This window comes from Tauraco erythrolophus, chromosome 12 (assembly GCF_009769465.1).
Source record: "Tauraco erythrolophus isolate bTauEry1 chromosome 12, bTauEry1.pri, whole genome shotgun sequence".
Taxonomy (NCBI): Eukaryota; Metazoa; Chordata; class Aves; order Musophagiformes; family Musophagidae; genus Tauraco; species Tauraco erythrolophus.
In genome coordinates, this window is record NC_141476.1 from 8745141 (window position 1) to 8759542 (window position 14402).

The 14402-nt window shown below is 40.1% G+C and overlaps 1 protein-coding gene across 1 annotated transcript; it reads right to left on the reverse strand.

Moving 5' to 3' along the window:
* Positions 1-525: 525 nt before the first annotated feature.
* On the reverse strand, positions 526-12203 carry CEP15 (centrosomal protein 15). The gene is made up of 5 exons (XM_086619018.1): positions 12123-12203; positions 10472-10553; positions 9612-9735; positions 4761-4835; positions 526-2054 (listed from the first exon to the last, which is right to left on the reverse strand). Exons 2-5 carry the CDS (start codon positions 10522-10524, stop codon positions 1911-1913), a joined length of 396 nt encoding a protein of 131 aa, XP_086475144.1. The 5' UTR covers positions 10525-10553; positions 12123-12203; the 3' UTR covers positions 526-1910.
* Between the last annotated feature and the right edge of the window lie 2199 nt (positions 12204-14402).

Sequence of the window (14402 nt, forward strand, 5' to 3'; positions counted from 1 at the left end):
TTATATAACAGTTCTAATATTTTGTGACATTTTGTATTGTGACACTATAGATGAAATTGTCATCGGACTGACACCCTTTACTGTTTATTCCTTAATTACAACTGTTAACAACACTGCAGAGAAGCGTGCTAATCTGCCATCACATATTATGAAAACAACGTTATTGTTACAAACACCAACACCCACTCAACAGGATATTTCTAAGATGGCAGTTTCTGCAAAAACTTACCAGTTTAATGGACACCTCAATAGAAAAAGTTTTAAATGAACTCTTAATATTCCCATTGAAAACACACAATTTTATATCACAGCTGAAGTTTCGATTTTATTGTGTCCAATTCTTCATCTAATTTAAATTCAGACAAAACTGTGTGCTTAATTTCATGGAGAACAGTGTCTGCAGATGTTGGTTCTTAAACACTACCCAGACTTCCTATAGTTTTCAGCTGGAAGTTAGTTCTCTAGTTCTGACCAGACATAAACTCCCTACAAACAGCTAATCAGTGAATAACTGATGTTAATTATGTTTAATTAACTAAATGAACACAAGGGTTTTAGTGCACAGATCCAAAGCAGTCAGGACATTCATGAGAAATGTTGCTAAAAAGTACCTCAGTTTCAATAAAAGTCATTAAACATCCCTGCTATTAAACAATACATCTCTCCGTAGCATGGATGCACAGATCAGTTCACTAGTAGCCTCGCAAAACTTGTAATCATTCAGATCCTCAAACACTGGCAGAGGTAAATTTTTTTCTGCTACTTCCAGGTCGGGGTGGAAGTATGTTGTTGCATATGAGATTAAATTTTATCAATATATTGACTCAAGTCCAGGTTCTTAATTTTAAAAAAGATTTTTTTTTTTCTAGGCTGGATGAAATTTCTGCAGGCCAAGTCGCACCCCTGGAAGGATCTTCCACTGAACTGATACTTCAAAAACCACCGCACTAGAGCGGTGAAATTTTCAGATCAAGTTAGCCCACTGTACAATCAAAACTCACTCATACTGCACTTCTGTAAAAGGAAGCTGAGGAGCTGTTCAAAGGCTGAAAATGAAAATATTATCTCCTCAACTTGTATACATTTTTGGTTCTTGGACAGCCACTGCCAGCTTCCTTTCAGTTTGCTTCTTTCAAACTTTTCACACCTAAGCAAAAGCTCTCACTTGTAGATTATGACAGTGTAAAGAAAACAGCATTAAGAGCAGTCTAGAAGTAGCAAAAAACCCTAGAGATTTGTTTACTTTTTCTTGTCTTTACCCACCTATTAGACAGAAAACACAAAGCAGGCAGCAGGAGGTTGGGAAAAGCAGCAGTAGTTACTGGACTGAGGTGCAGAAGCAATGAAAGTGACAATGACAAAATTCAGTGAGAGCAAGATGTGGAAATTCAAGGTGTTCCTTCTACAACTGCTCTCATGAAGGTTTTTACATAGATTCCTGGTGCTAAACCAAGGCTGCTCTGTCTGATGCAAACAACCTGCCTTCCCTGTTAATGGTAAATTCCTCCTTTCTTCCTCATTCAAAGAGGCATGCAGCACAGATGACTGCGGTGAAGAAAGGTAAAGCATGAATCTGTCTTTACTTATGGCACTTACATGTAGGAGCAGAGGATTAAAAATAACCTTAAACTCTTCTCATACTGAAAAAGCAATTGCATTGGTGGGTTTCTACAAATCAGTATTTCTCACTTTTTATCCTAAAAGCCCCTTTGAGGATTGCTTCTCTACTACTGAATAAAAACAAAGAATTGTACACAACATGACAATGGAAGCAAATTATCCAATATAGTCCATTTTCATTTAAATGATTTACATTACAACCTAACGGCAAGATATTCTGTTGCCTGATCTGGATGATCTTGTCTGCTGAAGCCATAAATTACAAACAAAAAACCCCAACAAACTAGAGTTTATTTTTGTGAATCTTCTTCTGGGTAGCTTATGTTCTGTTCTGTAGTTTTCGTTTTCTTAAGACCAATAGGAACTTCTGCTCTTCCTAAAAGAAACTGTTCCCACTTGGGAAGAGATTCTTTTATTGACGCCCAATAGAGAGTCTGAGAAAGACAGAAATAAAAATAAACTTAATTTCAAAAATCTGTGTCAGCCTGTTTAAAAACAATATTAAATCTTGCCTTAGGAGTGAAGCAATTCAGAAAAAATAACAACATACTTACACATGAAATTTCAAATCTCTTGTATGATACAAAGTACCAGCCTGGAAAGATTTCATTCTGCAGCATGAAGTGTCTCAATGTGCCCTCTTGTGGTAAGCAAGAGATTAATTTAGACCCTCACAGTACCTTTAACAAAATATTTTCCACTATAATAAACTTCTCCAAAAGCAGCTTTTATATTTAAGTACGTATATTAGTGGAATTTAATTTTGAAATGGAAAAAAAATGTTTAGTGTTATAAACGAAAAGTGCTATGTAAATTGGTTATCTTAGAAAAGTTTAGAGTAACACAACTCAAAATATTTGAGTAAAATTTCAGATGAGATAAATTACTGCCGAAGTAATCAGCTCCAGTATCTGGATTACAAATGGGAAAAAAAAAAGCCGTACAGTTTTCCTGTGGTCTAGGAAAACCACTGTGGACTATTTAACCCTTTCTCTGCATGACCCTGTGCCTCTGAGTAATAAATTTAACTTCGGTCTTATCTGTGGAATGCACGTACCATTCATCGTTTTTGTGTTGGTATCCTAAGGATAACATTGTTTGTAGGATTTTGAAGAAAATTAAATGCCATGTATAATTTTCCTCCACACAATACTGTGATCAGAGAGCTGTATTAAGCCAGCACTTTCATCCATCCACGAATGTAAGTGTAAATATTTTTAGATATTGATGTGCGTTCAGAAAAAAGTAATTTTGTAGTGGAAAACATTTATGGTACACGTGTATTGAGACTTTTTTTTTCCGTATTGAGACTTGTTTGAGTATATAATGTAGAAGCAGCATACCACAAAACTGAACAACTCCCTGCAGAGTATTAGATTCCTGGCTAATCATTTTGATCCTTCCATGTAACTCAGATATAACTATGGCTCTTGCAGATTTACAAAAATATTTTCTTCAACAGATTTACTCAAAGAATCTTTTTTGACAAGCATATGTGCTGTCACACAAAACTACTCCGACTTAGCAAGCTGGGGATCCATTATAGCCATAACTTTCAAAGTATATTAATACAGACACATAGATGGCTGAGTGAAATATGCTCAGAAGGGTTTTGGAACAAAGCATGCACAAGAATTTTGTACCATGAGAGAAAGTTTTCTTTTTCTGCTATTTATAGCACTCTTCTCTAGAAGCATAAAAAAGGCTGAAATAGGATCTTCTCCTTCAAATAGTAACTCTGTTCTCTCTAAAATTCCACCACTGCTGCAGAATGTAGATATCTCTGCAGCCATAAGCAACTGGTCTGCATTCTCCAATTTGTGCGGGCTTTGGTCTACATGCTGCAAGCAGCCTAACACCCGACACAGGACAGAAGGAGACGCGGCCCAAAACTGATGCAAACAATTCTAGTGGCACCTTGGAAGTCCTTGAGGAGTCTAAAACTGCTTCTGAACACAGTCAAAACAGGCTCAATACTAGTAGCCGTGTATCTTTCTTAGCATCATTCAAGATGTACAGGTATCCAGGAAAAAATGCACTCTTTTGTCTAAAATCTTTAAAAAAAAAAAAATTTAAAAAAAAATCACTGAATGGGCACACTCAGCGCGCATCCTGTCACAGTGATAGCAGTAGGCTATTTACAAAATGCAATGACAGACAAAAACTTTTAACAGGACCAGACCAAGAAGTGACACCTCTCATTTAAGTAACAGCCTAAGCATTGCAACACTTGCCCAGCACGTGTGAAATTGATGTACAATGCACCTCTCTTCACAGGCTCACGGTGCCAAGATCTACACCCTTCCCTTCCTTTGACAGTGCCCCAGCACACAAGCTGGCATGGGACACTACGTGCCTGTGGAAACTGAGCCACCACACAACGAAGAACCCACCAAGCCCTGGTCAAGAAACGCACATGGGGCTCTGACTCAGTGGCCTTGTGGCTTGCATCAGGAAGAGCTGTGCTCCGATTCATGTTCCCAGGACTGTTTCTGTCCTGATCATTCATTCATCAACTGCTAACACTGATGAAACAGGCTTGGAGACTGAGGAACTGAACTTGTTACGTCGTATCAGGACGATATTTAGCTCTCAGAGCAACTTGCTGTTCAAAATTTTTATCTTTAAATAATGTTTTAGGACACAGGTTAAGAAGTAAAATTTGAGTGTTCCTGCTTTTCCTGTAGCCGTACTTTTCATGAGCTCCCACACAAACATAAAATAACTCTGAGAAGTAACAATTTCTCTGCTCATGCTGATAAACTGTTAACCCTGAAACATAAAGATGACAATCTGTGGCAAACTGAAAATGGGATGACCATATAAACCAAACTAAATAGCTTTGACATAAACACAGTAATCTTCTGATACTCACAATATTAATTTTTATGTTTGACTTGTTTTAAATAGAAGTTTCTATAGATCTGAAAGCTGCTAAATATTTCCACCAGAATGCTCCAGAATCTAGGGACCTTGCCCCAGAATTCAGGTTCAGCTTGCTACACAGTACACAGGCCTTTGGCTATACCAGTCACTGGATTTTAAAATCAATTATTTTCACTTAAAGAACATGCTTCAGGGAGAAAAAAAGCAAAATATTTGGTAAACAGCAAATGAAAAGACAGAGTTCTAGGACTTACTTCTAACTTAACAGTATCAGGATGTGGAAGTAAATAGACTCTTTCTCGCAGCTTTTTTTCTGCTGCTTCTAAATCCTGAAACACAGGGAAAGTACATTTTAAAAACACAGACTGGGAATATTAAAAGGAAAACGAACACTCACATAAAGACATTTAATTAAATGAACTTATTACAGCTAAACAGCGTTTAAATAATAATGCTGAAGTTCAAATCTTTCTGTTTAGTCATTCTGAAATCCAACTTGTAAGACATCCTATAGTTTCTAAGTATCTTTAGTGTACCTTTTTGATAGAAGAATTAATTTCATGACCACATAAGACTTGCTATAAAACATGGTTATTCTTTCTGGACACTAGGGTATATTACAGTTAAATTCTGTTCTGTAAAACTTGCAAAAATGGGGGGGGGGGGGGGAACAGAATGGTTTTTGCTGTGCTGCATGAAGACTGAAGCATGTATTCTAGCTACTGTAACTGTAAAGTAACTAGGCAAATTATGTGCAAGATCTTTACTCCTCAAGACAAAGATGACTTGCTAATATGCATGCATAACATGTGCACAAAAATGTAGAGCTGCAGCAAGCTGTTCACCAGACAAACTTGGATGACAATGCACCTCACACAGCTTTCTTACAAAAAAAAAAAAAAAAAATCAGTATTTGGGTTCCTGCTTGTCCAGTGGATGTGTGCTGGATTCACAAAGGCCTAAATATTTTTTTTTAAAAAAGAGAAAACTAAAAAACAGCAGCAACAAATAAATCAAAACATCCCCCCAAACTAACCGCCCTCCCCCTTTAAAGTTCTGACCCGTTCTTGTGGGCTTAGTTCCATACCCAAACATTGAAGAGATTGAGTGGTGGGCAGATGAAGAGAGACAGAAAGGGACGTGGGAGTGGGGTGTGAAGAAGCCAAAGCTGAACAGAGTGGAGGGGGAAAGAAAGTATAGCAGATGGCAGAGTTGGGAGCAGAGAGCGGGTGTGAAGAGTACAACAGAAAAACTAAATGAGAGAGGAAATTCCCCAAAGGGACTTCCCAAATATTCACCATCACTGCCGCTGAAGAGAAGAGTGAGATTCTGGAGGAGCATCTCCACAAGAGAGACTAAACATGATTACTCGTATTGAACAATAGCCAATCTGAATACATCAATAAGTAAACAGTGCTCGACTCCAGTTTAATTTGAAAAACGTGACTCAAATTCAGCAGAGTATGATTAATAAAACAAAAAAACCCCAGCCTTACTGTTAGCTGGAGTTCAACTTAGTGATATAGATACACTCAGTTCATTCAATTTACGCCGTTCATCTTATTCTATGTCATTAATTCCTTTTACAGCATAATTGTATTCTCTTGTACATAAGTACAAACCAAATCCAAACAAAACTGTTCTCCCTATTCTACAGCAAAGTGCATACCCCTGTAGGAAGTTAAAGGATGTCCGAGAAAGAGCAAACTAAGTCTCAGATTTCTCCAAATCCTCAGAAGTAGCAAGCAGCTCCCCCTTTTCAGGTGAGAAAAGACGAACGTGGAATAAACATAAGGGGTGAATATGGGCAAACGTGGAAGCCATTTGAAGTCACAACGTCAAAATAACAGAGCACAACACAGGCTTAACTAACCTAAGCAAAAAATTTCTCTGTTGCATGTACTTAGAACAGAGAGACCACAAACAGCACCAAATGAAGACCATGTCAGTATGGCTCAGACCAAGTTTGGAGAAGTTATCACCACACTGAAAAGAACGATCAATCACAAGTGTCCACTTCATATTCTTCCATCGGATTTTCCTCCTTTCTGATTCCTTCTTCCTAATGCCTGTAGGAATTTTCACAGGAAGGAAGAATATCAATCGAGATCATTATTTCTTTATATACTCAGCTAAGTCGTTGGAATGTTTATGATGATAGGAAACGAGTGTCTTTCAGGCAAGAAAGGAGACAGCAGTTGTGCATATATGTTTAGTAGAGAAGGTCACTTTGGCATAGCCTAGATATTGGATGTGTCTTTTCGTTGCTCACTCTAGTCTGTATGTTGTGCAGTCTATTGCCGTTCAGAATACTGATTTAATGACAGACAGTGAAAGAAATTTTTGCTGGAAGGTGTAGTATGCTTTAGAAAATAACTGGAACTACTAAAGATTAGATGGCACTTCTTGTGTGTCTATACAGCTGGTAAGCTTTGCAGGAAAAAGAAATCCCTGTCATCAATATAAAAATAAATTCTTCAGCAGTGTAAACTCAGGAAAAAGAACAGCAAATCTAATATGTCACAGTACTGGAAAAAGAGAGCATCTTACAATGCTTCCCCTAAAACCACAAGGACTGGAACAAAAACAATTCAAGACCCTTCCCCAGAGGTAAAATGGAATGCATGACACATGCATCACTTTTAGGGGACCAAATTCAGCTGTCACTTATATTGATATCAGTCTGGCAGACTCCCACTTAAATAATTCTAGAATTACATGCCTCTGAAGGAAAGCAAATTTGGTCTAAATTACCTTCCCAATACTAACTACTATGTAGCGTATTCTTTATTTTTTATTTTATGTAATAAGCTGTTGCACAGTAATACATATTTCTAAACACAAGAAATATTACTGACAAATGCATGTCATAAATTAGATTATAAATACTAGTCTAATCTCTGCTTTTATTACGACATTATATAAGTACTAAATGATACAGATTTCCCTAATCTGCAGCCTCTCTTTAAAGACATCAAGGAAAATACTCTGACAATTATGTTAAAATGCTGAACAAGTGCTTATAATGTTAAAATTTCAATTAAAAAAGCCCAGTTCAGTTCCTTGCTTCCTACTGATTAGAAAATGAATTAATTTTGAAAAGCTTTCCTGTGCATAAATATCAACTAGCACAGAGAAAGAAAAATGTCTTTTGCTATGATCACATACTGAAAACAACTGATTTTGCTTACATGCAGAATACCAGAAATGCAAATAAAAAAATAACACTTCATCATGTCCATGTATTTTTGAGTAGGCCAAATCAACAACTCTCCACATGGTAACTGTGAAATGTACAGTGCCTGGTATCAGGAACAATATTCTGAAGCTGGCACATTAATCAGTCTTGTTTTCAAGCTTCTCATATATTATTCTGCATAGATTTTTTTTTCCTGTTTTCTTCTGTTATCAGAAAGCATCTGCAGGAGTGCATGCCTGTTAAAACTAGTATAAAATTAATAGATTTAAACTGATTTATGCTACTTTATCCTGCAACAGAATTTGTTTTGATACATATGTTTTTGCTTTTTTTCCATACAAACACCAACATTTTTGACACTTGAAAGGAACAATTTTGAGGATGTGACAGAAGATGGCAAATATCTGTTTAACTGCAAAAATATTTACACTCTGTATATGTCTGAGCTATTGTTAACATTTCCAATACCACAAGCTTTCAGTATGCAGAAATATACCCTGCATTTATTACGTTCGCCTGTATATGCTAACCGAGAACGCATTTATAAAATGAAAATAATTTACAGAAACCTATATTTATGAAATAAAAATCTATTACAAAGCGCATATAGAAAATGGGAGTCATAATGGCTGAAATTACTAAATCAATGGAGCATAAACTATGGAAAAAATAAACAAACCATCCACTTCTCCCCAGCTTCCCAGTGAATCCCCTACACTTGTCTATAACCAGTGTAGAAGGGTTTGATTGCCCCAGCCCAGAATGCATCAGTTTACCAGAGCACGAGTTGAAAAATCTTCCTTGTTGCAGAATAGTGAAGAAGACATTCCTGATTAACTGTTCTGCCTTGCCTGCCGCTCCTTAAATACAACTTCCATTTAAATACAAAGAGGGCCTGCAATGGAATTATACCCACCCAAAATGTGAACATCTTAAATCTTAACCAGGCTTTGCATGAAGAAACAAAAATGTTTGGTGACACAAATTAATCTTGTAATTTTCTAAGAGTAAAACTTCTTGTTTCAATAAACATAATACATGCAATATGGACCCTTAATAAGTAAGAGTTTAAAGAAAATGCATGAGAGGTATGGTTTTCTGCTGTTTCCTGAACAACAGCCAAACATTTTTCAAATCCATGCTCATGTCGGTGGTCAAGGGCAATCTGCAAACTCAGATGCCTAAACTAGGGGTTCCAGAAGAGGTTTTAGCATTCCAGTGCCTGCCACCAAACCTAGATCTTTTTAATTGCCCATTCTCAAACGTCTGCTGGTTTTATCTAGGAAACACAAAAGTTACCTAAATAAGACAACAGATCTGTGGAACAGCTATTAACATGATTAACAGTATCACCACTGGGAAGAGCCAGAAACACCAAACACTGCATTTACAGACTCGCAAATAAGATTCATGAAGTCATTCTACACCTCTTTAAAGGAAAACATTAAACTGAGAACTTCTTTCACACCTTCACACAACCATAGTGGGAGAATAGTTCTTACTCTGGACTAAAAGCACGATAGGTTGGTCAGCCCCTATTTCCAAACATCCCCCTATATCTTGAATCAAAGTACAGCGATGCTGAGTCTTGTCAGACTCTTCTCTTAGGCAGACATGTAATAGCATGTGTTGCATCTCCACATGCACTTAAAAAAAAACCCCAAACCACAATAGTAGCAGCTGCCACCACGAGGCTCACATGAGAAGGGCATGGGAAATAGGTAGTGATGCCATCGGATAATAAAGACGTCATTTAATACTTCTGGTCAAGTTCCAGATGAGAGAACTGTATATAGGAGGATTCAAATGATAACTATAGAGCAAACACTTTTTTTTTTTTTTTTAATTCTCCAAGCTACATAACCATGACATTTCAATGCGGTTCCTGGTAGTTGCAGAAACTTACATTTAAAAGTGCTGCATTCCTTTTATGAGCTGCATCAGCTGCTTGAGTTTGCCATGTCTTTTTAGTCTTTTTGTCTCCTAGATAAGTCTCCATCTGCTGTAGCAGCTCTGATCTCTGAGACAGTCTACAAAGGAAAACATTTTGCTAAGTGGGTAGAACATTTTGCTCAGGAGCTAGAAAATAACCTTTTTACCTTACCCAGTTTGCTCAAAACTATGGGGCTAATTAAGCCGGCTGTAGGGTGGGTGTGCTGGGGGAGGCAAAAGGTACAGGCAGACACCACCTGCTGCGCTTGTATGAAGCTATAATGTTGTAACCAGCAGTCCTCATATGCTAAGGTGCTTAGAAGCACTGAATCTCCCAGAGCAGGAAAGACAAGGGTAGGTTGGGGTGACTTGATCAGTGCTACTCTTGCTCATTGGCAAGTACTAGCTGTTATAAGAAAAGCAGATTTTTCTGAATCATAACTGAATTTGCTTCACAATCTGAGTTTAGAGGGCAACAAAGAAGCAATTCTGTAATTGAGACATAGAGTGAGAGAATGTAATTACTTTCCCCAAATAGGAATTTAACAGTGACAGAAGGTTAACAATGGAGATCTTAAACCAGTACCACTATTGGAAGTCAAAAACCTCATCAATCTAAAAACCCTTAACAGCAATTGAAGATGGCAGTTCCAATAGTTCATGAAGGAAGAGTGCCATCTCCTGGAACTCCAACCTCTTGTTGAAATACCACCGTGCTCTGTACAGAGCTCAGATTCACTGCTCAGAGGATGGTCGTACGCAGTGAAGGAGGTCTCACAAGACCGCAGCACAAACTGTTGTGAGGCAGGCTGAAGTGCTGAAACAATTACTTACATCTCTTCGTGTCTTCTAGCAAGGTGAACCTCCTGAGCCAAATAGGATGACATTTTCAGTGGTTTGCCCCAGTTTTGTCTCTCTATTAAGGGAACACCAAAGGAAATTAAAATCTTCCGAAGACATACATGAACATATGCTTTTCATAATCAAACAATTCTGTGTTAAAAAGTTGCACACAATAGTTATATATCAGCTATCTACATAAAACCTGCTTATAAATTTTAATATTGACCACAAGACATCGTTACATTACATTTTGAATACATGCACGCTACTAATGTTCACAACATGTTTTAGGAAAATCTCACTGTCTTCTATTAATTTATGAGAGAACTAAAATTTGACTTTCAAGTTTCAGATTTCACATTAAGTTTTCGCAGGTTTCAGATGCTTACAACCCCACATGCAAACTATGTGCTTTCATAATTTGTATACTACTGTTTACATCAGTGATTACTGGCTTTTGTCATGTTACATTGAATATGAAGTTATATGTGTGAATATCATTTACAATTGCCTCTCACAGATACAGTGCCCTGTTCATAGGAATCTCTGTTTTGAGTACAGGCATGATTCGACTAAATAACTTAAGCTACTAAACCAGTTTAATTTTTGAGTGCTTGAAAAATTAAGTGAAAACTTCTTAAGCTCAGCTCTTCAGTACTGTAACACAGTACATGATGAAATACAGTTTAAATTGTTTAGATCTTACTGGGGCTTTTTGAGATATGAAGGAAATCAACTCCCCACTGCATGCAAATCGAGATCCTACAGCACTTTCCAGAGAGGTGAAAGCGTCTACAGTCGAGTATTTTTCACCTCAGAGGTGACTGTACTGTTGTCACATCGAGTAAAACTAAAGACAATAAAAGAACCTTTCACATGTTCGCAGTGCTGAAAGGCAGGAGAACCAGAAGATCTCATCAAGATATGAGAACTTTAGGAAAGGGCTTCTTTCTGTCACGAGATTAACTTTGAAGCAACTTATTCACGTGTGCGCTCTGACCCCAGCAGAGCCCATTTTCCCGGGATGCATGCTTCGCCACACTCGGAAATACATTTCCACGCAACTGGCCTATCACTAGCGCTTCCCCTTCGTTTAACAAGGAGCACGTTCCCTACGGGATCCTTCCCTCAGCCAGGGAACTCCACGCAGTTCCGAAGACCAGGCGAAACCTCCGCTCATCGGGCAACGCCTTTACCGGCAACGGGAGGAACTAAAGCGCGGGGCGCACAAGCGCAGTCCCCGCTCCTCCCGGGGAGCCCGGCTTACGAACAGTGGCAACAGCGGCAACAAGCAAGCACTCGGGGCAGGCGCTCCGCACGCAGCTTCCCCGGGCGGCTGCCAAGGGGCGAGGCCGGCCGGGCCGGGCCGGGCCGCCGCACGCCAGCCCCGCCGGCAGTCCCCCGCTCCCGCTGTCTCCTCAGGGGCCCTTGGGAGGCGCCGACGGGCGGCAGGAGGGACGGGCACTCCCGCCTCAGCCCGCGGCCGCCGGGGGAGCGCGGAGGGGCACAAGGGAGCCGCCCTTAGCCCTACCATCGGGAAGGGGGGGGGGAACCCACGAGCCCGTCGGAATGTACCATTCTGTAGGATTGAGGGAAGAGAAAGCAGGAAGGAAAATTAAATACGCACGCAGGCCTAGTTTACCTTCAGCCTCGCCGGCTTCGAAAAGGAAACCAACCACCCACCATGGTCCCCACGACGCCTTAACCTTACCACCCCCCCCGCGCTGCCATGGAGACGGCCGGAAAGGCGGAGCCCAGCCGTAGGCGCTGATTGGTCTCGTCACGCCCCGGTAGGCGGAATCAAGCGAGGTCGAGATCCGCCTTCGCCACTGGGATTGGAGGAGCAGGATGAGGCAGGGCCCAATCATTGCCGGCGGGCTGGAGGGCGGTCTCGTGCTGTGACCGTTGCCGCTGAGGCGCCGCCCCGCCGGCGGGAGCGGGACGGGGCGGGGCGGGGCGGGGCGGGCGCCCGCTGGGGGGTGGTGGCGTTCCGTGCGCCGTCGGCCGTGAAACGCGCCGCTGGAGCCGCCCTTCTGCCCTGCGGACATGCGCGTGAGATTCGGCCGTAGTTGGGACAAACTTTTGGGGCTCTGCAGCCCGAATAAACCGGGGAAGAGCGAACGCGCTCGGGGCGACGCTGAGGTGTGGCGGAGGGGCGGCACTGCGCGTTCCCGCTCCTCCCGGGCGCCATCCGTCCTCTGGTGGGGCAGGGTTGCGTTTGCCACTTTCCTGCGCGGGGCGAAGCGTTCCGTCTTCTGGCTCGGGCCGCGCGCTGAGTGCCGGCTGGATTCTCCGCGTGCATCTCCAGACCCTCCGGTGTGATCCTGCCCTCGGTGTTCGAGAGCAGGATTTCTCCCAGGCCGCAAAAGCAGAATAGTTGCTGAGGCTGATTCAAGTCCTTTGTATTATTATTTTTTTTTAATCAAAATCTACTTGAAAAAACGACACAATTAATCTGCTTTCTTTGTGAATGTTTTGTTCTTTGCAGAAGACATAGACCAAGCAATTCTGAGCCAAATGCAGCTGGAAGTTCCTTTTTGTTCATTTTCTTCATTGTTGCCTGATAGATTTACACGCTTTTGCAGCTGCAGGTGATTTCTACAAGCTGCTCTGGAAGAGCTTGTCTTCCCTTTTTCCTTTCTCAATATTCTCTGATCTTAGTGTTTCAAGACGCCTCATCACAAGCCTTTCTTACTGCTGATGAGAAGTTTTTTCTTGTGATTCTTCAGCTCTTTATCTTTTCCATTCACTGATTTTATATTTCTGCAACAAACTCACATTAATTCCCTTTATGACATATAATTAAGTAGAAATTCTTCAATGTACTTGTCATCTTATCCCTGCTTATTGCAGCAGTCAGGATAAATAGTACTTAAAATATATTTTTTTTTAACCATTTTGTTTAAAGACAACACTTTCCAATAAATGATATGGAGAAATAGGAGCCTGTCCTCGTTTCTAATGGTGTGAAAAGCTAATGGTTACAGTCTTACTAAATTTAATGGAAAGCCTAATGTTTTGCATATTCTACTTTGAGCTACACCAGTTCACTGTAATGGTGGTGATCCATCTTTCTTGTAGCATTTAATGAATTTCAGAAAGAATAGGAACAAATTGAAGTTTGGTTTACATAAACCATTATATATGCCATTTGTGAAGAGAATGCAAAGAGCATTTTAGTCAAGCTACAGATACTATCAATTGTTCAGTGTTGCAGAAAGAGACAGGATGGAAACCATAATTTCTTAATGATTGCTTTATGTGACAGTGGATGAAATGCTCTCTAAGTTCATAGCTAATGAGCTATAAACTCTGCATTTAGTTTTTCAGTATTAATGTTCTTTTTTCGTTAGAAGAGCAACCTAACCTAGATCAGTTCTCAACTTGTCAAGAACATAAGCTTTAAACTTATCTGAAAAAAAGAAAGAACACTGCTAGTAACAGCCAGAAATCCGCAATAGCAGGCTGCTTTGTACCTGTGAAGCACCTACAATGAAGTCAGTGAGGGTCATTGCAGAAACAGGGCTTTACAGACAGGAGTATATAGATATGCTTACAGGGGGAAAGGCATTCTGTTGCATATCTTAATGCACTGGCATCTAATTGTAGCGTGCTTTATAGATTGGTATGTCATCTGTCTAATAGCCCCCGCCTCCAATTTCCAATTACACTGTGCATCTTACAGAAAAAAAAAAACCTTGAAAGTATTTATATGTGTGTATCTTCATTAAATACTTCTGTCTTTGTGTGAATTTACTGTTGGATCACTGGTACAAAAATTTGAAAAACTGTATTTACTGCCTGATTGTGATAATATGACCAAGTGCACACCTCGACACCGGAGTAGTCTCTCTCTTGCTGGGTCGCAGTCTGCGGTAGTGTTATACTTGAGATCATGTACTCCATGGGTGCCTAAATACCA